The sequence below is a fragment of the Manihot esculenta genome, chromosome 16 (assembly GCF_001659605.2).
Source record: "Manihot esculenta cultivar AM560-2 chromosome 16, M.esculenta_v8, whole genome shotgun sequence".
Taxonomy (NCBI): domain Eukaryota; kingdom Viridiplantae; phylum Streptophyta; class Magnoliopsida; order Malpighiales; family Euphorbiaceae; genus Manihot; species Manihot esculenta.
This window is the reverse complement of record NC_035176.2, coordinates 28,592,706-28,616,876: the sequence shown is the minus strand read 5'-3', so window position 1 is coordinate 28,616,876 and position 24,171 is coordinate 28,592,706. Positions and strand designations below refer to the sequence as shown.

Sequence of the window (24,171 nt, the reverse complement as noted above, 5' to 3'; positions counted from 1 at the left end):
GGCCGCCATCGGCGGCATCATAAACTTTTTGGGAACGGTCTCCTGCTGCATTAACTTTGAGAAGGGAGAAGAAGTAGGCAAGGAGGTTTGACTCTGATCTTTCTTACCTAGCTCGGCTAGGAGCTGCTCCTTCAACCTTTTCAGCTTTTGGTTCATTTTCTCGTCTTCCGGGCTGGATCTTTTGCCCAAACTACATTCTTCCTCCTCTGTTTCAGTTCCCGTTTCCCTGGTTGTTTCAGCAGAATAGTCGTTCACCTCTTCATTTTCTATCAACTCTCTTGCCCTTCTCCCATGAATTCGGGCCTCCGGTTCTTCGTCTTCTCTGGCATCGTGGTTGTTAGTTTGGAGGCGGGCAGAGGTAGGTTGGGGTTCATCGGTTCTGGGTTCCTCCACTACTGGGAGTGTGTTTACTGGGGTGCTAAGTCCCCTTTGTTGCATTATCTGCCCCAACCAGTGAGCAGTGGTTTGTAGCTGGAGAGCCATGGTTTGAATGTCTTGGTTAGACAGGATCATGGTGGGAGTATTCCCCGCCAGGCTTGGCGAGGGATTAAGAGAAATAGGTGTTTGGTTATTCAACGTTGTAGGGCTAGAAAAGGAGAACTGCTGCCCATCTTGGGCAGAGCTCAGGTCATTTGGAATATTAAGGTTATTTTCTTGGTGGTTTGCCATCGTGGATCTCAGTGGGTTTTGAAAGTGAAAACTCCGGTGATGAAAAGATCTCCTTCGTTTCCCACAGACGGCGCCAATTGATGATCTGAGATCCAATGGAATAGGGTTTTACAAGGGTTTTTCTATTACAGAATAAGGCTTTTTCTTTCTGAGGAGGGGACTCCTCTTTTATACATTGTCTTGCTTGCTGGTGACGTGTAAAGGTCTCTCCAGGATTGGGCCACGCGTCTCTGCCATGCGGATTCGGAGGTACTAGGGTATCAGCCGCCTGCTCCATGCGTAACGGCCTCTGATTCTCCTCGTGCGTACGTTCGAGCGGATCTGCCAGGCTGTCTGGTGAATATTATTCCGGATCCTGGGCTGGGCTGAGAGTTGGGCCGGATGCTAAGCCTGAGTGGAGAGGGCTTGCTTCGTGCGGGCCGGGCCGGCTTGAGTGAGAAAGATGGGTCGAGCCCGGCCTTGAAGGTTGGATGAGCCAGGCTTGTTATGTATATCAGGTGTGTGGGCCTCTATGTCATGGGTCTTGGGCTGTGGTCAAGCCCCTGGTCCGGGGTGAAGGAATCCAGCGGTCATCAATCATTATTAATATTTTCATAAAATTTAAAATCCAAACTTTATATAATTTTTTGGTTTGTCGGTTCAAAAAAACTCAACCTTATAAATTTTGATATTTACGGTCTAAATTTTTAATCTTTTATAAAAACTTTAATTTTTAAATTTATTATAATTATAGCAATTTTTTAAATTAATTTTAATTAAATTTAAATTAACTTACACGAAATGTTATATATCATTATTTTTATCATATAAGCAACTTGATCAACTAAAATTAAATCTTAATTAAAATTTTAAACTCTTAATTATATGAAATTTTAAAATTATATAATTGAAATACTTAATTCTTTCATAATTAAATATAAATTTTAATTGATAATTTTAGATAATTAAATATTTAAATTCTTAACTAAATTTTAATTCAAGTTAATCAAGTTGGTAAAAATAATGACATATGATGTCTCACGTTAATTTAAATACAATCAAAATTAATTTAAAAAGTTACTATAATTATAATAAATTTAGAAGTTTAGATTTTTATCTAAAATTAAAAGTTTAGATTATAAATATAAAAAATCGTAAAATTTGAATTTTTTTGAGCCAATAGGCCTAATTTTTTACCATTAAAAACTATATTTAAGATTATTTTTTTAAAAAAAAAATAATATAAGAAATTTATTAATATTAATTGTAAACGCATTAAATATTAATAATTAATACTAAATTTAATTAATATATTAAAAAGCATGTTTGTTTTAAAATAAGTGACCAAAAGGAGTGAATGAGTCACTTATATTAATTTTTCAACTCTTACTACTAAATACAGATACACAAGAATTCAATAGTTCCAATTAGTTAAAATCAAAAATTAAATTGGCAAGTAAATTTTATCAAACGCTTATCCACAGTAATTCAATCTTGCAAATAGATATCTTAGATTAATGATGAGAGTTAAAAGTAAGGAGATTAGAGATAAGAAAATCAAACATAAAGATTAAATACATATATTTTATAAAAATTCGGCAAACTTAATTTATATCCACTCTTTCAAAGTCATTTTTTGAATCTTAACTCTATTAAATATCTTTTAACAGGGTAAAAGATCTTCTTTTCATACAACAACTTTCTTAGTGTTTATAGACCTTTACACATTTGATTTATACTCAAATTTCTGCTTAAACTTTCTTAGTGCTCACCACCTCTATCAATTAATCACATATTTATCAACTTTATATAAGTTTTGATTTAAAAGTAAGCACTTTTAACAAATACAAAAGAAATGCTATTGAGATAAGAGAGAAGTTTTACCAATGAAAATCAGATATATAAATAAAAAACTTTTAATACATGGATTTTGAATACTTTTAAAAAATTAGTACTTTCATCATTCTTTTATGTAGAAATTTAATTCTTTAAATAGATATCTGAAAAAATTTTCTTTTTTAACTGTAGAGATAACTCAACGGTAATAAATTTAAAAATAATAGCCATTAGAACATTAAGATTCATGCGGACTGAAATCAATAAAAATTAAATATCTAAATTTAAAAGGTCTCAATGCCTTTTAGATATTTTATTTTTAATACCGAATATGATTAGATAAATATAATTCATTAAATTTTCATATTATCAAAATCAAGCTCTTTTAAAACTTATGGGGTCAACAGAATAATTATTAATTAAAAAATAAAAAAAATTAAAATTAAAATAAATAAATAAAAAATAAAAAATAAAAAAAATTTCTCAGAACTAAATAATTTTAATATAAATAACCTTAAATGAACACATTTCTTATTATCATCAATTATATATAATAGTAATCAGTATAAAAAAAATTATATGTACAATTTAATTTATTTCGGTGCTATATAATTTCAGTACAATTGCAAATGTTTCAATTCTTTAATATTCACTTAGTGTGAGAGTGGGTGATGGGCTCAGCCCAATATAAGATCTCAACATGTGAAATCCCTTTTGCTTGTTTTAAAGTTTTGACAATCAACGGTTTATAAGCTTTGCTCATATGATATTCTGTGTGTAATTGTTCTATTTTTCTCTCTGAAAATTTCGGAGAAAAGAAAACTCTTCAATACTTATTTCTCATTTTTTTCCTCTCCAATTTAAGCTGGTACTCATCGTTTTCTGTGGCTGCCCTCACTGTCTGAACAGAAGATCTCCTAACATTCTGGAGTGTAGATTTCTCCCTCCCAGTTCTAGGTGAGTGTATACAGTGTTTTCTTACGATTCTAAATCTCAAGTGACATAATGAAAATTACTTTTTAAATTTTTTATTTGCATGGGCTTTTGGTGTTTCTTTGCAAGCTCAGTGAGGAAGAATTTGTGGCTGTGTAGGAAAAGGGTATGATTTCGATTTTCAAGAATTTGATTTACAGGTTCCGTTTTAAGGGTATGGTATCTATTAAAGACGCGCATGATTTCGATTTTTGTATTTGATCTCTTAAATGGCAAAAATAGGTCTACAAAAGTTAGGACCGTATAATCGGCCAATTTAATTTCAAACCCAAACAAAAAAAATTGAAGAATCAAAATTTTTATTTTTCTCAATTCAATAGAACTAAACATTTTAGAGAATTTAATTGAATTAAATTGAAAATTTTAATTTAGTTTAATCAATTTGAACCAAATTGAGTTAGCTTTATTATTTATAAAATGATGGTTCCATTATCTTTTAATCGGTTGATTCAACTAAATACATAACTATAGTCGCTAATCCGTAGTCAATCGAATTAAATCGAATTTTAAAAAATTTAAACTTGATTCATGATTTTATGTAGACTCAAACTCTAATATTAAAATTCAATGGTTCAATTAAATTTTATTAAGTTTGAACTCGATTCGTTAAAAATTCATTTAAACTAAAAGATGAGTTGATTAAAAACTCAAATTGAAACTTCATGATACAAAGTCCAAGTTCAACTTGATTTGAAAATTAAATCAAACTATTTTTTAATAGATTTTTATTTTCATGAGTTATTAATAATATAAATAATATGAAAAATAAAAATATTTTGCATTATATTATAAGAAGATTTTAAAAAATTAATTACAACAACATAAAAGAAATAATTTCATCAAATAATAAAAAATAACTAAAATTAAAAATTTTCAATTATTAGTTATTAAATTATTAACATATTATCATTTGTTTTTTAATTCAAACATATTATATATAATATGGCCGAAACGATGTTGTGTTAGAAAGAAAGTGATGTGATGGTTGCATATGTCAGTCACTTCGACGCTTAAGTCAGTAAACTGAAAAATAGCTAGTGTAATGTAGTGCTTTAAACTCAATGGTAGTTATATAAGAATTGTGTATCTTAATTTTTGTAATCATTAATTTTTATACTATAAAAAGATGATTTTTGTTATCACATCTCCTGAAAATTAGACTAGCACCGGTTAGTGGATATGGAATCTCGCAATTATAGGTGTAGTGCAGATCTGTTAGATTGCATTCTCTAACGGTAACTTCTCATGGAGTCTCGCTCTGTAGTTTGAGAGGGCAAGTCTTGATGAAGAGCTGAGATCTATGATGTTCAGATCTTTTTTTCCACTGATGGGACCGGGTATCATCTGATAAGACCCTTATCACATGGCCCTATCTTCAAGTACCAATTCATGATCTACTTTGGGCAATTGTTATGCTATATCAGAAGTCTCTTTATTGGTCTTCGATTCTTTAGATTCGAAACTTACAACTTTTTTCCACAATTTTAGGACTAACACTCAGTCATGTGCCTGGCGGTTACCCGCTTCGTGGTACTTTTTGACAGAAACTCGCCTCTGTCTTTTGGGGTTAACGCCCGAAGACTCGCTTAGTGGTTACTCACCTTGTAGCACTTTTAGGTAGAAATTTGCCTTTGTCTTTTGGGACTAACGCCCGAAGACTCACCTAGCGGTTACCCGTCTTGTGTCGCTTTTCGACAGAAAACTTGCCTTTGTCTTTTGAAACTAATGCCCGAAGACTCGCGTAGCGGTTACCCGCCTTGTGGCGCTTCTTGGTAAAAACTTGCCTTTGTTTTTTGGGACTAATATCCGAAGACTCGCCTAACAGTTACCCGCCTTATGCCGCTTCTTAGCAGAAAATTTACCTTTGTCTTTTGGAACTAACACCCGAATACTCACATAGCGATTACCTGCCTTGTGGCACTTTTTGGCAGAAATTTGCCTTCGTCTTTTAAGACTGACTCTCGAAGACTCGCCTAACGGTTATCCGACTTGTGGCGCTTTTCGACAGAAAACTTACCTTTGTCTTTTGGGACTAACGCTCAAAGACTCGCTTAGTAGTTACTTGCCTTGTGGCGCTTTTCGGCAGAAATTTACCTTTGTCTTTTGGGACTAATACTCGAAGACTTACCTAGCGGTTACCCGTCTTGTGGTGTTTTTTAGCAGAAATTTGCCTTAGTTTTTTTGGATTAATGCTCCAAAACTCGCCTAGCGGTTATCCACTTTATGGCGCTTTTCGGCAGAAAACTTGTCTTTGTCTTTTGGGACTAACACTTGAAGGCTTGCTTAATGGTTACCCGTCTTGTGGCACTTTTCAGCCGAAATTTGACTTTGTCTTTTAGAACTAACACCCGAAGATCACCTAATGGTTACCCGCCTTATGGCGCTTTTCAGTAGAAATTTACCTTAGTCTTTTGGGACTAACGCCTGAAGACTCGTCTAGCGGTTACCCGCCTTGTGGTGCTTTTCGACAGAAATTTAACTTTGTCTTTTGGGACTAACGCCCGAAGGCTCACCTAGCGGTTGCCCGCCTTGTGGCGCTTTTTGGCATAAATTTGTTTTGTCTTTTGGGACTAACACCCAAAGAATCGCCTAACAGTTACCCATCTAATTGTGCTTTTCAATGAAAATTTGCCTTAGTTAACAGGACTAATCGCCTGGTCATGTGGCCTTAGCATAAAATGCCTTAGGTAGTGAGAGTAGCACTCGAATTATAAGCATGGCAAATACCCACCTTGTGGTCGTGGTATAAAATGCCTTTAGTGGGACTAACACTCGGATTATGTGGCCTGACGGATACCCACTTTTGGCCGTGGCATAAAATCCTTAGACAGTAGGACTAACATCCAGATTATAAGCCTAGCGGATATCCACCTTGTGGCCAAAGTATAAAATGCCTTTAGTGGGACTAACACCCTGTTTATGTGGTCTAACAGATACCTACCTTGTGGCCATATCATAAATTACTTTTAGCGGGACTAACACTCGGATTATATGACCTGGCGGATACCCGCATTGTGCCTATGGCATAAAATGCCTTTAGTGGGACTAACACCCTAATTATGTGTCCTGGCGGATACCCGCCTTGTGACCATGACATAAAATATATTAGGTAGCAGGATTAACACCCAGATTATGAGTCTGGTGAATACCCGCCTTGTAACCATGAAATAAAATGCTTTTAGCGGGACTAACACCCGAATTATATGGTCTGGCGGATACCCGCCTTGTGGCTATAGCATAAAATGCCTTTAGCGCGAGTCACACCCGGATTATATGGCCTAGCAGATACCTGCCATGTGATTGTGGCATAAAATGCCTTTAGCGGGACTAACACTCAGATTATATAGCCTGGCAGATACCCGCCTTGTGGCCATGGCATAAAATGCCTTGCGCGGAAGTAACACCTGGTTTATGTGGTCTGGCAGATACCCGCCATGTGGTCTGGCAGAGGGCTAACTCCCAAATTATGTGGCTTGGAGGTTACTCTCCTTGTGGCCGTATTCTTGTCTCCACACTTTCATCCATCCAACGTTTCTCTGCCTTTTGGTTTTGCTTTTGACTCATCATTTTGTCCTCTCTCGATGCTTGGACTTCATCAATCGACCTGAGATACTTCTGGACTTTGTCCATCAGCTAGTGGTACATAGTAGCTAGATTCTTGATTAGGAAATCCATGAACTTGATGTTGTGTGTCCTTTCTTCAACGCTTCACATGCTATCTCATGATTTAATTTCTCCACCTGCATTGCTTATGCATTAAATCGTGAGATAAAACTCTTTAGACTCACCTTCTCCTTGGTAGATCTTCCACAAGTTAGAGGAGAGCTTTTTAGGAGGTATAGAAGTCATATACCTTGATTTAAATAACATAGCGAATTGGATAAAGTTCTAAATTGAACCTGGACTCAGATGTTGGTACTATTTTTAAGCCAAACCTGTGAGTCTTGACAGAAACACTTGGCACAATACGAAATCGTTGACATCCTGAAGCTGTATTGTGGTCCTAAAGATCGTCAAGTGATTTATGGGATTTGTTGTTCGGTCATATTTGTCCAAACTTGGAAGTTTGAACTTGGTAGGAAGTGTCTCTACCAAGATCTCTTCTGACAGGGGCGAGACATCGTCCAACCCATAATCATCCTCCTGCTCCTTTTGGTACCTTTATATGGCCCGTATTAGTTTCCAATCAACATTTTTTGGAGTCTCGTCTGACGACTCCTCTTCCTCCAGCTTGGCCTTCCCTTGGATTGCCTCTATCCGAGTCCTTGGGGTGTCGATGGAAGCTTCCTCCTTGATCCTGAGAGTTATGAAAGAGGCCTCCTTTCAAACTTTATTTATGTCATCTACTCATTATTTAAGTTGCTCAGATCATCCTTATTGACCATCAATGAGGTGTTTTGTCCACTTCTAGGAGTGAAAGAAATGATTATGCCCTTATTGGGAGCAGCATTGGTAGCAACCTTAGTAGCAACTCATGAATTATCAACTATTTTAGAGTATAGAAGAGGGACACGATTGCTTTTTAAAATGACAATGAATGAAAGACCGGTTTCTACTCCAATTAAACAGAGAAAATACAATGGGATCTCCTGACAGCAGAACCAAATGATATGGCTAAAATGAGGTTGTACTGCGATTAGTCAACCTACAATAAAAAGAAAGCAAGGTGATGGGTGCCTATGGCAATCAATCTGATGCTCAAGTCAGTAAACTTGAAAATGGTGAGTGTAATGTAATGCTTTAGACTCAAGAGTAGTTGTGTAAGATTTGCGTATCTTGATCTCTATGATCATTAGTTTTTATATTGTAAGAAGATAGTGTTAGTTATCACATTTCCTGCAAATCCAACTAGCACCGGCTAGTGGATAAGAGATCCCGCGATTATAGGTATAATAGAGATCTACTGGATTATGTTCTCTAACGGTAATTTCAAATAGAGTCTCGCTCTATAATTTGAGAGAGAAAGTCTTAATGATTAGCTGAAACTTACGACATCCGCATATTCTTTTATGCTTGTGGAACCAAGTATCATCTGATTAGATTTTTGCTACGTGACTCTATTTTCGAGTGCCTACTTATACTCTATTTTCGGGTGCTTACCTAAGTGATTGTTTTATTATATCATTATATATTAAATTATTATACATGAAACAAAAGAATTACCATATATAATATAAAAACAAAATATTATATATGGAGTAAATATACTGATATGATTATAATCAACTTAGTTATATATATATACTTCAATGATTTTATTATATTAATTTATATTTAAATTATAGAACACTTTAATTTATGAAATTAATTACATAATAACAAATATGAAATAATTAATATATATATAGTGACAATAATAATGGCGGAGTGATATTTTTAAAAATAAAAAAAAATGTGTACTTAAAAAGACATATAATGATTCAAAAATATATAAATTAATATTTTAATTATTCAATCAAAGAGAAAAAATATATATATACTAATAATATATATAATTATATAGTTTAATATTATTTAATTTTTTTAAATTTAAAAAAATAAAATAATATAAATATAAATATATTAAAGATTGAGCGGATATTTTTAGAATAATATTACTTACATCATTATTAAGAGAATATTTATAATTTTTTTATTAAAAATTATTTATTGTCTAGTATTTATTATTTTATATTAAGAACATAATGCTAAATTTATTTCTTCTATATTCATAACATTAGTTTAACTTTTTATCATAATTTTAGATTAAATTATAAATAATTACACTTCCTAATGATTATACCGTAATATTAAATAATATTATCTTTAGAAAAAATATAATTTAATTTTAAATTTATAAAATATAAAATTAATATAAATATTTAAGTAAATTGCAAATGATTTAATTTATGGACTTAATTAACGAGTCTATTATTAAATTTGTTTACGAATTTAGTCATGAGTTTAATAAACGAGACTACTCAATTAGTCTATTTATAACTTAAAAAAGAGTCAACCGCATGAATTTTAATTGGATTGATTATTATTAAATTTTAATTTAATTCATTCTTAAATGAACTTACAAATTAAACTCGATTTTAATTCTTTTAAAAAATAAATTAAATTCAATTAAATTTTTATTAAATGAATCTTAAATAATTTATAAATAATTTAGTTGATTTATACGCCGTAACGGCACGTTTGTTTTTGCATTTTATTTGCAGTCCTCTAGGTTTTCAGTTTAAGGGTAAGTTACTATTAAAGACCCATGGTTGTATTCTTTCTGACGACCTAGGTTTGAATGTAATGTTCTGTATCAATGATGAATCTTCATCTATCTTTGGGAGAAAAAGAAAAGTTCTGGACCATCATATTGTTTTAAAAGTTTGGGCCAATTCTCGACTCGCTAATACTTCCTGGCCCAAATTTAACAACTTTTGGGCGAGAGACGAATCAATGGCTTTTTCCATTGCTGGAATTTTGGCAGTTTGCGACGCAAGAATTGGCGAGAAGACTAAAAACGGGGTTGGGTGGCCCTCCATCCTTGCAAGTTTACATCATGGTTGGTGAAGTGAACATGTTAACACAAGGCAAGGTCAACAAGAGGAGTTGTGTGCCGAAAGCTACCTTTCTATATCTATATGACGACATCATGGTGGCATATTCTTGGCGGCTTAGCTTACTATCAAATTATTAATTCTAACAACTATCTTTTCATTACATTAAAAAAAAAGATCCCACTTGGAATAGAAGTTGAGATGCTCACGTTAATATTCTTTTATGCAATAATGACAATAATACACATTGACATAATTTTATATTATTTTCTTTTTAAGGAAATTAAATAATATTTATTTTTTAATTTTAAAAAATACATATCTTGAATTTAAAATAATTACAAGAAAATTAAGGAACAATAACGGTAGAAGCAGTGTGTTGAGATTTTCTTTGTCTGAAAACTCATCAAAAACATGAATGATCTGAAGGAAGACATCAAAACTAACCATGGAAGGGCATGAACTCACCTTTGCCCGAAAATAGAAAAGAAAACTCGCTCATTTTCGGATATGGGGCCTTTTATAGGTGGCTGGCCAGACCACCTTTGGAGGCCAAAGGTGCTCCCTAAACTCCACCATGTTCGGCGGCCAAACATGAGGTTCGGCGGCCGAACCTGACTTTTCTTCCTTGGTGCTTTTCTTTCAAAAACTCAATTTCTTTCTTACTTAAAACCTTAAAACACATGAAAACATTTTAGAAAAACATATTTTACCCTTCTAGAGGTTTCCGACATCCGAGATTCCACCGGAAAATAGAAATTTCGATGCCGCCGAGGTCTAGCCGGGTATTACATTCTCCTTCAGTTTCTATTGTTCAAAGGTTGTGGAAGTTTGTTTGGTCCCTTCAGGTTACGCTCAAGTTGAAATTTTTTCCTTCACTTTGCTTCATAGTGCTTTGTCTGTCTTGAACAATTTAGCAACTCGAGTTATTGTAGCTTACTCTCGATATTTTATTTATTTGTCTCAACCAAAACCTTTAAACATATATTACATATATTTTTTAGTGTCCTTAAGCTAAAGTGGTTTGTTTGTTAGTTCTTGTAGGAATATGTAGAGTTTTCCCAATTTTTTATAGTATATTTGGAAAGAGTGAATAAATGCATATTTGACAAAATTGACTGTGATCTTACAGTTACATCCTGATAGATATCTGCTGACTTATAGCAATTGTAGTAGAGTAGTGTTTTTGTTAATCCTTTTACTTCTATGTTGGCTTCATCTAATACCTTATATATTTTTTATTGTAGTCCACCTCCATATGTGGTTATTAAGTTTATATGTGATATTGCTTGGTGGAATTAGTTTCCCATTGTTATTATTATTAATGCTATTTATATAAAAGGGACTATGGTTCATGGCATTGTTAAAAAAAATTCATTATTTCTTTATTCTTACAAGTGAAGTTCGATCTGTCCTTGTAAGTATTAAATGAGTTTTTGATATAGGCATTTACTTTATTAAGTGTGCGACATACTTTTTATTGTTATACAATACATTTGTGTAAGTCTATATCCTCTTCAATTTGAAAAATCAGTGTGAATATATTGCATTTTAGTCTTTAGATTACGTATATTTTATTCAAGTATATTCCTCAAATAATGAATTGGTTCGCTAAGTCGGTGGTTAAATTTTTTTTAAAAAGTATCTTATCTTGAAATTGTTGAGTTTGATTATCTAAATTACAATAATTTTGTAATAACCTTTACTGTGTTTTGCTTTATTGTGTTTTGCAGCATGGTAATGTATTTTCTTGTATGTTAAAAAAAAATACTACTTAATTCTTATGAAAAAAGTCATTAATATCTCTTAATTTTGAAAATTACATTAAAATATTATTAACGTTTAAAAAATTTACTAATTAGAGTTTCTGTTAATTTTTTCATTGAATGTTTTACTATTTAATTTTTATACTTTTAAAAAATTATTAATTAATCTTTCAAATGTTTTTTAAAATTTATTAATTAAATTTTTATATCAAAAATAAATAATTTTATATCAAGAATATTTAAATTTTTTTATAATATTTAATGGTTAAAATTTTCTATAAATTAATTAATAAAATTTTTAAAATATTAAAAATATTTTAATATATTTTTTAAAATTAATAAATTAATTAATAATTTTTTATTATATTATAAAGTGTAAATAGTAATTCTTATGGAGAAAACAGCAGCGGCACTTCACCGCTTTTTAGGAAACGGCAACGTATCTGCGCATTACCCGAAGGCTCGGGCAGCGAGGGAGATAATCCCATGTCGTCATGTTCGCAACATATGGACGATCCGAAAAACAATGATACACGTAAAAGCAAATTTAAAAAATAAAATAAAGGGAAGAAATATATACAAAAAGTGTCGACATAATCGCGCTCATCCTCTTACGAAAAGCGGCAACTGTAGATACCATCTCTCTCTATTTGGCCACTCCCTCGTCAAACTATGTCGACACTCTCTCTTAATGCCAATGAAATTTCCATCAATTCTCTCTCCCTTTCTCATTTATTCTTTTATCTAAGCTCTGTTACTTGGCGCACGATAAGATCATCCTCGGACGAGCTTCGCTTTATGGACTTTACACATACGATTGGGATTTGAGTTCTTTTCAAAACCCTCATTATTTATATGCGTAGGAACCCATTCGTGATTCATTATCAATGTTTTTCTTTGAGGTTAGTTCTTTGTGTCTCAGATCTTCTCTCAAACACATGGTGGATGATACCTATTGACTCCCTTCTGTACCCATTTTTATATTTTTATGTTTGATAGGATCTCTGGGAGTTGCTTTGCCTCGACCGTTTCAGATTAAAGACTCGAGCTTTCTCAGGTAAATCAACAAATTTGGGATTCTGGGTCTTCTGTTTTTGTGTTATGTAATGTGTTATTGAACTCTGATTCACCCAATTGTTTGTTCTCTTTGTAATTCAACCAAACTGATCATTTTTATCTGTTTTGTGAGTAAAGACTCTTTAATTCAGGGAATTTCCGAACCTATGACGAACACGAAGTGCCTATCCTCCGAAATTGAAGCTTGCCGAGACGACTCGGCCGCACTCGTCCTCAAACTCATTGCCATCGCCTCTATTCTTCTCGCTGGCATAGTTGGCATCGCTATCCCTCTCATTGGAAAGCAACGCCGTTTCCTTCGTACAGACGGCAGCCTCTTTGTTGCTGCAAAGTCCTTCGCGGCTGGCGTGATTCTCGCCACCGGCTTTGTTCATATGCTCTCTGGTGGATCCGAGGCCCTCACGAATCCTTGCCTGCCCAAGTACCCATGGTCCAAGTTCCCATTTTCAGGTTTTTTTGCTATGGTGGCTTCGTTATTGACTCTGCTTGTGGATTTTGTGGGCACTCAATATTACGAAAGAAAGCAGGGCCTGAACAGGGCAAGTGAGGAGCAAGCAAGGGTTGGCTCGGATGATGCTGTTTCTGAATCGGGTATTGTCCCTTTCGCTGGTGCGAAAGAACCCAATGGACCTAATGGAAAGGTGTTTGGGGAAGAGGAAGGCGGTGGGATGCACATTGTGGGGATGCACGCGCATGCGGCGCACCACAGACACAATCATCCTCACGGGCAGGACGCATGTGATGGGCACAAGCACGGGCAAGGGCATGGTCACGGTCACAGTCATGGACATGGACATGGGCATGGTCATGGATTTAGTGAGGGTGACGAGGAGAGTGGTGTACGACATGTCGTAGTCTCGCAGGTGAGTGCATTTTCTATTGGTTTGGTGAGTTTAGAGTAGACTAATGGTGAATTAGTTGGAAGAATTACTTATCTTGATTTCTGAATTTGCAGATACTGGAACTTGGGATTGTTTCTCATTCTGTCATTATTGGATTATCACTGGGAGTTTCACAGAGCCCATGCACTATAAGACCCTTAATAGCAGCATTATCATTTCATCAATTCTTTGAAGGGTTTGCTCTTGGGGGCTGCATCTTGCAGGCACAGTTCAAGACCCTGTCAACTGCACTAATGGCTTGCTTTTTCGCCATAACAACTCCTGCTGGAATTGGAATTGGGACAGGCATCTCTTCATTTTACAATGCACACAGCTCGGGAGCTCTAATTGCCGAAGGCATTTTAGATTCCCTGTCTGCTGGAATTCTTGTTTACATGGCTTTGGTGGACCTGATAGCTGCTGATTTTCTAAGTAAGAGGATGAGCTGCAATTTTAGGCTTCAAGTAGTGTCTTATTTCATGCTCTTTCTTGGAGCAGGATTGATGGCTTCACTTGCAATCTGGGCTTAGGTTATTCTTTTCTTCTTCTTTTTTTTCTCTTTTTAGGTGTTTAGTAATGAATGAGAACATGCAAAAATTCGTTAAATTCATAAGTTTTTGTATTGTGTTCAGGAGAGAAAGGGAAATTAGGAAGGCGATGAACTGTTGTTGTAGTCTTCATATTGTAGTTTCTCTTGAAAAAAATCCTTCCCAAAAAAAAAAAGAAATGACAAAGTGGCAATTCTGATTCGCAAGTGAACACGATTAAGGCTCAATATTTATTATATGTATTATATGATACAGTGAATTTATTTATTTTATTATATGTATTATCTGATATAATTAATTTAATTATATTGAATTAAAATGAAATTTAACACAATTCGATGAAAAAAATTTATTGATATGATTTAATATATTTATATAAATTTAATAATATATTAAAATATAAACTTTGATTATTTAATATTAAAGTATTTAACATTTAATAAATTAATATTTTAATAAAAACTTTATAAAATAATATAATATTATATAAATACATACGTTAAATAAATTTTTAATAAATAAAATAAAAATAATTTATAAAAAATTAATATTTATATTGAATAATATATTTCTTAATAATATAATTATAAATTAATATGTTAAAACATATTAGTAAATTATATTGATGTGATATGAATGATAAAGTGTGTTAAATTTATTAAATCGGATTAATAAGTTAATTGGTGATCTTATTAAATTATTTTTATTGGATTGACGGGATTTTAATATGAATATGAATAAATTTAATTTTAATTTTGTTGTGTTATTTTCACGTGTGTTTACGGTTTTCGTCTAAAATTGCACAAGCAATGTGCAAAGTGTAGTTTGAAAGTGCTTAACTTTAAATCAGCACCAAGCAGTTAAAGGTGTAGTTTCAAAGTCTAATTTATGCTACTCTACTCTTTAGGTTGATACATAGGAATCTTTCGGTCGGGATACTTTTTTTTAATCGAATATTAATTCATTCATAAGCCCTGGATTACACGATGGGCTTAAGCCTAAAACTTCAATTGGACATCCAAAATTTAAAAAAAAAACAAAAAAAAAAAAAAATCAAATAAGAAGTTAAAAGGAAAGACCAAAATCAAAATTATTTACTCAACACCCAATCATTTGAGTGTGATAGAAATCAAAACAAAATTATTTATCCAATACACTTAATTTAAAAAAAAAAGTCTAAATCTATCCTGGATTATATATCTGAAATCAAAATTTTAATATTATTATTACTAAATAAAAATAAGAACTTATTAATATCAAACTAGCAAGCTTTGTGATTCACATGAGCTGTATCGTAAATATTTTGAATAATTCTCTTAAAAAATTATAAGGCTTAATATACTATAATGCATGATTTGATCAAAGTTTCATTTTTACATTTTTAAGATATGTCTTTTGAGAACCATCTATTTTACATAAAGAAAGACAAAGCAAACTGCGCAACAACCAGCCTCTACATTTTCACTCCTTAACCCTAATAGTAAAGGGCGTTGAGTGATTACCAGACAACGATTATAGTCTGTAAAGAAAATATTTTATGATATAATCTCTATTTTTTTAACAATATCCCTGACTGGAGCATCTGAACCTCTTGGTGGAAAAGCTGCTAGAACAAAATCAATTTCTTTTTTTTTTTTTAAATATATTAAAGAAAAAGTAAAAAAAAAATTAATTTACTTGTTTAATCTTAAGATTTATAGTCTTTAGACTTTTTTAATTTTTAATTATTCAAGGGATTTAATTTTTATAATTTAAATTATTTATATTATTTAATCACTCTTATCTTATCGATATTTAAAAAATTAATTAATATTTTATTTAATAAAAATTTATAGCCTCATCTAATTTAAATGATTTACTTTTTAGAAAGTAAATTTTTCATAAATAATTTAATTAGTTGAGAGGAAGTAATCTATTTTCTCTATATTAAAAAGTTAAAATAAAAATATCAATCAAATAAATACAATTTTAACACTTTCTATAAATTTAAAATTTTCTACTTGAATTATTTCAATCAAATAATATCTAAAAGAGTAAGTTAAGAATACAATTTTATAAAATATATAAAAGTTTTAATTTAGATAAAATATTAAAAATTAATTAATTAATTTTAATAAATACAAGAGATAAATAGTAATTTATTTAATATTCTATCCGTTTTATAAAAATAAACCTATTTGCTTTTTCCACATAAATTTAGAAAATAAGTTTATATAGTTAAAAGCAATGAATTCCATATCTTTCTTACTAATATACCTTACAATAACATTTATGGGTGACCATTTGATCGATTTGATTTAAAATTAAATCGAATTGAATAAACTGAAAATTAAAATTCTAGTATTTATGAAAATTGAACCAAATCGATTTTGATCAAAAACCGAATCAAATCGAACCGGTCTGATTCGGTTTGATCGGTTTCAATTTTTAATAATTTTTTTTTTATTTTTTACACTTTATTATTAGTATTTTTAAATTTAATTAAAATATTTAATTTTAATATGATTTAATTTCTCTATATTATTACAAAAAACATATTATTATCGCTAATCAGTTCGGTTCAGTTATTTTAATTTTTTTTTATCAAAATCGAACCGAACTAAAATAACTGAAATTTCTGAAATTAAAAATTGAACCGAACCGAAATGAATAAAAAACTGAATTAAAATTTTAAATTAATTTAATTCGATCGATTTTTTCGATTTGAACCGAATACTGCTCATTCCTATTAACATTACTCAATTACTAGATTGTTATTTGATGAGAAGTTTTATTTATTTATTTATTTATAAGTACATATTAGATAGGGATGTATTAGGAAGCTATCCCACAAATAATTATCCAAAAAAGGTAAATTGCTTATAATTTAAAATCTCTTTGAGTTGCTCTCTTTAAATTTGTCTTTCGGAAGGGAAGGAGAAAACCTTCTCTTTTTTTTTGTTTTCTTTCTTGAGCAAGGTCCTCTACTCTTATTAGATTTCTATGGTTTCTCTTATTCCTTTCGAGTAGGAACGACTCCTCATCTTGTCTAAAGAGTTGGTTTCACTCTCCACCCCTAAGAAGATTATACATATGAATTTCCTTTTGTTTTAGATTTTTTGGTGCAAGTTATGTTTTCCTTTTATCGAGATGATAACAACTTGCCTTGGCCTTCATGTTATTTCTTCCGGATGCTCGATCTCCTAAGATAGGCTTTCTCTGAGGGTTTCAGTTGGTTTGCTTGCTTGCATGTAGCAAAAGAGGACTCAGGGGTTCTTCCACCTAATTCTACTGTGCTCTTTCTTCAATAAAATCTAGAGAAGCTCGGTTGTTCTTTCTATTAAAGATAGTGGCAATCAAGTTAGACGGTGGCAACTGTGTTTTTTTTTTTTTAATTTCTTTAAAACTCCAAAAGGCAACTCAAAAAAAAAGACACAAAACTCAATCCTGTGATCAGGAAGGAGTGCACCACTGCCTTGAGCCACTACAACTAAAATGCCTTAGCTTATTTCCTTAATCCGTAAGCTCTAAGGTTTGTTGTTGTTGGGTCTTAGGCCTTTTATTTGAGTGTGGACTTCAGGTGCTTATATGTAACTTCTTGGGTTAAGACCCTGTTATCAATATTCAATTGTTCACTTTATCTTTCGATAATTAAAAAGTTACCTGCCTGTAACGTTAGACAGTTAAAAAACAAACCAGTCTTAATTCTAGGTTTTTTGTTTTTTTTCGAAAAGTCTTAATTCTAGTTCTAGTACTAGACATCTGGTCTAGAGGAAGACGCTGTCTGTCCAAAACAGACCGGATTTGAAGTTCTAAGCAAATGCCACTCTTCTCTCATCGCCATTCCCCTTCCCTCCCCACATCTTCCTCTAAAACCATCAAGCCCAATAAACCCGTTTTTACTCCTCCCTCCTCTCGTTATCCCTTGCACCTCCTCGTTTTTTCACTTGTTTCCCTTCTCATCGGCCTTGCTGCCATAATATTTGCCATCTCCGCAGTCCGCCGGTCCCGGCCCTTGCCGGTTTTTCGCTGTGGTAGATCCGAAGACACTTTCCGGGAATTCTACTCGAGCTCGGGTTCTAACAAGCTTGGAGATAATAATGAGGCGCTGAATAATCGGCCTAAGCTTCTTGGGTTCGTTGGGATTCAAACTGGGTTCGCTTCCGTTAATCGTCGTGATGCTCTTAGAAGTACTTGGTTCCCTTCTGATCCAGATGGGCTTTTGAGGTATGTTGTGATTTTTTTTTACTGAATTTGAGAAATTTTAAGACATTTAGTGTTCTTGATTAGGATCACTAATGATTTTGCTACTTCTTGTCAATTAAGTTAATTTCTATGCTGCTGTTGCTGCTGGTTGTAGGTTAGAGCAAGCTACTGGTTTAGCATTTAGGTTTGTAATAGGGCGATCAAAAGATACAAAGAAGATGGCACGACTTGAGAAAGAAATTGAGAAGTACAGAGATTTCATGCTGATTGATGTTGAGGAAGAATATCTAAGGCTTCCATACAAAACGTAAGGTCATTTAAAGGTTTCATCTTGTCAATTCACTTAATAGTTTGTCTGATATTACCTTTGATTTCCATCATTTTAGGTTGGCATTTTTCAAGGCAGCATATAAGCTTTTTGAAGCAGAATATTATGTTAAAGCTGATGATGACATCTATTTGCGTCCAGGTATATGAGATGACAAGAAAATCAATTATTATTCAGAAACATTGCTATTAACATTTATGTTTCTGTTTTGTTAGATCGACTTGCAACTCTGCTCGCTAAGGAAAGAACCCATTCAATGACCTATATTGGGTGCATGAAGAAAGGGCCAGTGATCACTGACCCTAAAATGAAGTGGTATGTGTGAATATTGTTGCTTATGATCTATTGCAATATTTTTTGTCAACTCCTGCAGTTCTTTTTACGTCTTTAATGTGAATATGATAGATATATGTATATTTTAGGATTGTTTTGACAAGTGCAAAATTTTCAGGTATGAAAATTCTGGACATCTGATTGGAAATGAGTACTTTTTGCATGCTTATGGCCCTATATATGTTCTTTCAGCAGAGGTTGTGGCTTCTTTAGCTGCTGCTAGAAACAACAGGTCTTTCATTTACATAAAACTTTTTTCTACTGTTTCTATTTGTTTTATCTCTGGAGTCTGGCCAACGAAATATTTGCTTTGCAGTACAGGCATGCATAAATCTGATTAATTAATTGCTGAGCGTGTTGGAGTACTTATAATATATGCTAGCCAAATCATGCTGCTTCTATGTAATTGCTGGCTTTTTGTGTGATGTACAATGTTAAACATCAAGGGCCTGCCAAAACTTTGATGCTGAATTCAAACAAATAGATGTTTGAGAGGCAGCTTGCATGCAAGCATTGTGAGTCCTAGTTGTTTTATTTTAACATTTCAAGATTCTGCCTACATTGGCCATGAGTGTGACTTTCAGTGTCAATGACATGGTGGTATCATGTTTACATCCCTGATATTAAGATGTGTCCAATCCTGTTTAAATATGAAAGCATGACCTTGAACCTTTCTCTCTTGCATTTTTTTTTTCGATTTCTTATTGTTCTCATTTGTTCGTTGTCCTTGAGACTGTTATCCATTCACGGCGCTAGCAAAGAGGTTCTTGGCACGAAAAATATGAATCAAGTGGGTGCACTCAAGTTGCAACATCATCATATTGTTATGCATGTTTTATGTTCTTGCTTTCCAACATATTTTTGCTAAGCTAAATAGATGCATCTCCTAGCTTTCAGTTTGAGAATGTTCAACAATGAGGATGTCACTATTGGTTCATGGATGCTTGCTATGAATGTTCACCATGAAGATAACCGAGCAATCTGTGATCCTCGATGCACTCCGACATCTATCGCAGTTTGGGACATTCCTAAATGTTCAGGTAATATGCATCTTTCGACTCCCCACAGTTGTTTTTTCCTTTTTTTTTTTCCGGCCAAAGGCAATGATGAACAAGACAAATATACATGTGTATATATATATATATACACACGCATAACTTGTCTGGAAATGTGGTATGATGAAGGTGACTTGTTGATCAATCATCTGCAGGATAATAAAAAAAAATGTTAACTTTTCTGTTGAGTTTCAGGAACTTTTTCTTAATGAAATCCAAGAAAAAATATTGTTATTATTTCGTAATATCTGCAGAAAACTCCTTAATTAGTGAATCAATGAAAATTTCAGGTTTATGCAATCCCGCTGCTCGGATGAAAGAGCTTCACAAGATTGATATGTGTTCGAAAAGCCCCACATTGCAGGCCGATGATAGATAGTCTCTCTGTTTTGTTCATCTTCCGTTGTATTCACACATGGCAAGTGGAGCTGTTTTGCTGGGAAAGCAATTATATTCTTGAAACAGCTTTGGGAAGAAAGGTGGCTTCAGCATTCTACCCCAGAATTATTTATGTAAAAAAGTTCTTAAACATAAAAACAGTAAGTATGTACGATATGGATACCAGATCTACATCGGAGCAACCATTATGATCATGACAGACTGGATCAGATCGGAGTTTGATGAAATATATCTACTGTGATCTGATTATTTTTGTCAAGCAGATTTGTCACATGATTTGCATAAATCACGTGTTTATATAAATATTAATTTTTTAGTTATTAATTATGCGATGAATGAATATTGATGATCTGAGATCCAGAAAATAGGGTTTTACAATGGGTTTAGTAAAACTGAAAAAATGTAGACCTAGAGGAGAGTATTTCTCCTTTTATAATGTTTCTTTTGTCTGCTAGTGACGTGTTAACAAAACGTGTATCATTTGACGTGTTAACAAAACGTGTATCATTGGACCACCTGTCCCTGCTACGTTGATACGGACGTACGAGGGAATCAGATCTCTGTCCAATGCGTAACGGCCCCTGGTTCTCTCCGGGCGCGCGTACGGGTGGTCCCAAGTGAAGGATGGGTAGGTCTTCTTCCTGAATCTGGGCCGGACCGAATGATATGATATGGGCTGAACCCGGAGAGGATTTTATTCATCGGGTCCAAAGGGCTAGGCCGGTCTGATTGAGGAGATTGATGGGAGTCCGACCTTCAGGCTGAGTGGGCTAGACTTGATGCATGTGATGAGGCTTGAAGGCCCCTAGAAGAGGACCTGGTGTCGGGTGCATTTGTTTGTTTCTTTCTTCCGATTAGTCAGAGCAATCCAGAGTTTTTATTATTTTTCCTCTCGGGGAGGGCTTTCAATCTTTTCGAGTCATAAAGACTCAATAAAGGGCTGGATGGAGGGCTTTGCAGTAGTGGAGCTCAAGAAGGAGTCCGGGCTCATCTGGGACCTGGAACTCTCCTGGGAGGACGTTTCACTGAACTGCAATGACCTGCCCCAACTGAGCCTTACTGAGCAGGTCAGGTATATTCGACTGACTTCTGTTGAAAAGAAGTATGATGTCGAGAAGTGTATGTTTGTGTCTAATCTTTGTGATATTAAAGACGCGGGTACTTTACTCCACTTAGCTGTGTCGTTTTGCCTTTGTAATCCGTGTGGCTTGTTATCTTACTTTGTATTGATTTTGGATTTTTGCAGCTTCCGACGTGAAGACGAACCAAATCAAGCCCCCGAAGAATCTTATACTGTCCCGAGAGAGCATGGACGCTGCTCTGGATGCTCTCTTGGCTGGGCAATCTATGAAGGAGGCTACTCAAAGGGTAGCCGAGGTTATTTCTTCCAGGTCGGTTACTCGACCTCCTCCTCCCCCAGCATCTTCTCAGGCTCCTAGACCGAGTTCCCGACGTAGCAAGTCGTCTCGGCCCCCTAACCGCAGCAGATCGAGCTCGACTTGCCAATCTTCTGAAGCCCCCCGGCCTCAACGCTCTTCTACTGAGAGGATGGAAGAGGCTCCAGGGGTTATTTCTGAAATGGCTGAGGAAGCCAGGCTGGCGAGGGCGGATCCCATTCTTCCTCCTGTGGATGTTTCTACTGTGGGACTTGAGGTCTCCATTACTGAAGAGGAGGCTTCAGGACAAAGAAAAGAGGTTATTCTTATAGACGAAGATGTTCAGGAGGCTCCTGCCGGAGATGCCCCTGTTCCTGATGAGGTTGGATCCGGCCTTGCTAGTGATGGAGGTGTTATAGATAGGGCTGGGGACAAGCGCCCTGCCTCCCCCGAAATGTTTGCCCTAGCTCCTGCTCGGAAGAAATCTAGGGCTTCCAAGGGGTCGGCTCCAGCTCTCCCTCCTCTTGAGAAGAAAAAGGATGTTTCCACGGTGCCCCTGATGTTTGCTTCCGACAACGACATTTTGAACGTGGAGGACATCACTCATCAGTCTCCTACGAGCGTAGTTGCTGAAATCATCAAGGAGCGAATGTTTGGTGGCGTCGCAGAGGCTTCAGACCCACGCCTGCTTCCTCTCACTGGTCTTCTAGCTAGTTCTACCAGGGAGCAGGCAGCGTTCCGGTCTCGACCTCGGGGGGAGCTGGGAGATACGATCAGGGAGATGCTCCTGATGGTAAGTCGTTCGTTCTGGTTTCTGCTTGTATTCTAATTTTCTTTGTTTCTTTGTTATGACAGCTTTTTCTTTTTGCGCTAGGTGATGGGCCTCTTCATGGAGGTGGACGCTCGTGACCACTCTCTCCGGGAGTCTGTGGATCGCCGGGTTGAGGAGGCCCGTTTAGAGGAAAATCTGTCTGCCACCAGCGACGCCCAGAGTAATCTGGCCGCAGCCCATGAGCACGCCAAGTCCCTTGAGGCGGAGTTATCTCATGCCAGAAGGGTTCTTAAAGAGTCCGACGAGAGGGCAGCTGCAGCAGAGGTCCATTGTGAGGAAGTTTTGAAGCAGCTGTCCTCTGCAGTGGATGCTCTACGTGAGAGGGACGAGGCTGTGAGCCAGAAGGAGGAGGTCCAGCGCCAGTACGAGCAGCTGAAGGTAAAATTTGATGCCGTTCTGGCTCAAAAGAGTGAAGCCGTAGCTCGGGTTGTGGTCCTGAAGCAGGAGCTAAGCAAACAAGCTGATAGTGTTAAGGGCTTGACTTTGGTGGCAGAGGAGTCCAAACTTCAGAATCAGCAACTCTGCCAACAAGTCGAATCCTTGGAGACGAGGTGCTCAGCTCTGCTTGAAGAAGTTAAATTGGCTGAGGACAGGGTCCAGCTGGAGGTCGAGAAGTGTTTAAGGGAGTATAAGGAGTCCCCTGAGCTGAAGAAGGAGATCCAGCAGGCCTGTGAAGCTCACCTCCAGGACTATACAAGTTCTTCTGAATTTAAAGCCAAGATAGCTGAGGCCTGTGAGAGGCGACTTGCGGAATTTCAAGGCTCTAAGGAAATGAAGACTGCCATATGGAATAAGGGCTTCCGCATGTTCGTCTCTGGGTACAATCGGGGCCTAAGGACAGCCAGATATGCTCCCTCTACCCCATTGGCTGAACTCCGAGCTGCAGAGGAAGACTCTGATGGCGAGGCGGTGCTTTATGGGGAGGATGACAGGCCTTTGCCCAAAGGGGGTCCTCGTACTGCAGCTGGGCCTTCTGAGGCAGGCGCCGAGCTGGGAGATGGAGATGCTGGACCTCGGGGGCTGGAGGTCGTGCCTTTTGTGGGCATTGGGGGGTCCGAGCCAGAAGGTGCTGGGCCTTCCACAGATAGTAATGTAAATAATGTAAATGTAGGTAGTACAGAAAGTAATGTAGATGTTAATGCCCCTAGACATGTAAGTCCTTTAAGGACTGTTTTTCCTTCAGTAGAGTAGACTGTAGAGTAGGTTGTAATTACTTTTCTTTTTAATGAAATTTAATTTTCGAGTTATGTTCGTATTTTGAGTTATTTTGATTGTTATTTATTTCTCTGGCTTTATTTATACTTGAGCTGTTCTTGCCTCTGCTTGTTCTTCCCTCCTCATCGGGCTACTTATTCTGCTTAAATAGTTTGACTTGTTT

The 24,171-nt window shown here is 35.1% G+C and overlaps 3 protein-coding genes across 4 annotated transcripts; all 3 read left to right on the top strand.

Moving 5' to 3' along the window:
• Positions 1-12,392: 12,392 nt before the first annotated feature.
• On the top strand, positions 12,393-14,464 carry LOC110604181 (zinc transporter 4, chloroplastic). Its single transcript, XM_021742311.2, has 4 exons — positions 12,393-12,681; positions 12,779-12,836; positions 12,974-13,719; positions 13,812-14,464. Exons 1-4 carry the CDS (start codon positions 12,667-12,669, stop codon positions 14,265-14,267), a joined length of 1,275 nt encoding a protein of 424 aa, XP_021598003.1. The 5' UTR covers positions 12,393-12,666; the 3' UTR covers positions 14,268-14,464.
• Positions 14,465-18,005: 3,541 nt separating this feature from the next.
• On the top strand, positions 18,006-20,928 carry LOC110603086 (probable beta-1,3-galactosyltransferase 12). 2 transcript variants are annotated; one of them, XR_002486088.2, is made up of 7 exons: positions 18,006-18,491; positions 18,625-18,777; positions 18,857-18,939; positions 19,014-19,113; positions 19,250-19,363; positions 20,022-20,171; positions 20,477-20,928. XR_002486088.2 is itself a non-coding variant. In XM_021740760.2 (7 exons), exons 1-7 carry the CDS (start codon positions 18,085-18,087, stop codon positions 20,563-20,565), a joined length of 1,089 nt encoding a protein of 362 aa, XP_021596452.1. In that variant the 5' UTR covers positions 18,007-18,084; the 3' UTR covers positions 20,566-20,928. The 2 variants fall into 2 exon arrangements, 1 of the variants encoding a protein (XP_021596452.1); XM_021740760.2 differs by having other exon boundaries at positions 18,007-18,491; positions 20,029-20,171.
• Positions 20,929-21,893: 965 nt separating this feature from the next.
• Positions 21,894-23,984, top strand: LOC122722095. Its single transcript, XM_043951755.1, has 2 exons — positions 21,894-22,754; positions 22,887-23,984. Exons 1-2 carry the CDS (start codon positions 21,894-21,896, stop codon positions 23,982-23,984), a joined length of 1,959 nt encoding a protein of 652 aa, XP_043807690.1.
• Positions 23,985-24,171: the final 187 nt, after the last annotated feature.

Bases quoted from the DNA above. Each gene is read 5' to 3' on its own strand.
- LOC110604181 (XM_021742311.2), top strand. The intron at 12,837-12,973 runs GTAAATCAACAA...TTGTGAGTAAAG, and splicing joins AAAGACTCGAGCTTTCTCAG to ACTCTTTAATTCAGGGAATT. The intron at 13,720-13,811 runs GTGAGTGCATTT...CTGAATTTGCAG, and splicing joins GACATGTCGTAGTCTCGCAG to ATACTGGAACTTGGGATTGT.
- LOC110603086 (XM_021740760.2), top strand. From the start codon at position 18,085: ATGCCACTCTTCTCTCATCGCCATTCCCCTTCCCTCCCCACATCTTCC. The intron at 18,778-18,856 runs GTAAGGTCATTT...CCATCATTTTAG, and splicing joins CTAAGGCTTCCATACAAAAC to GTTGGCATTTTTCAAGGCAG. The intron at 19,364-20,028 runs GTCTTTCATTTA...CCTAGCTTTCAG, and splicing joins GCTGCTGCTAGAAACAACAG to TTTGAGAATGTTCAACAATG.
- LOC122722095 (XM_043951755.1), top strand. From the start codon at position 21,894: ATGGACGCTGCTCTGGATGCTCTCTTGGCTGGGCAATCTATGAAGGAG. The intron at 22,755-22,886 runs GTAAGTCGTTCG...TCTCTCCGGGAG, and splicing joins TCAGGGAGATGCTCCTGATG to TCTGTGGATCGCCGGGTTGA.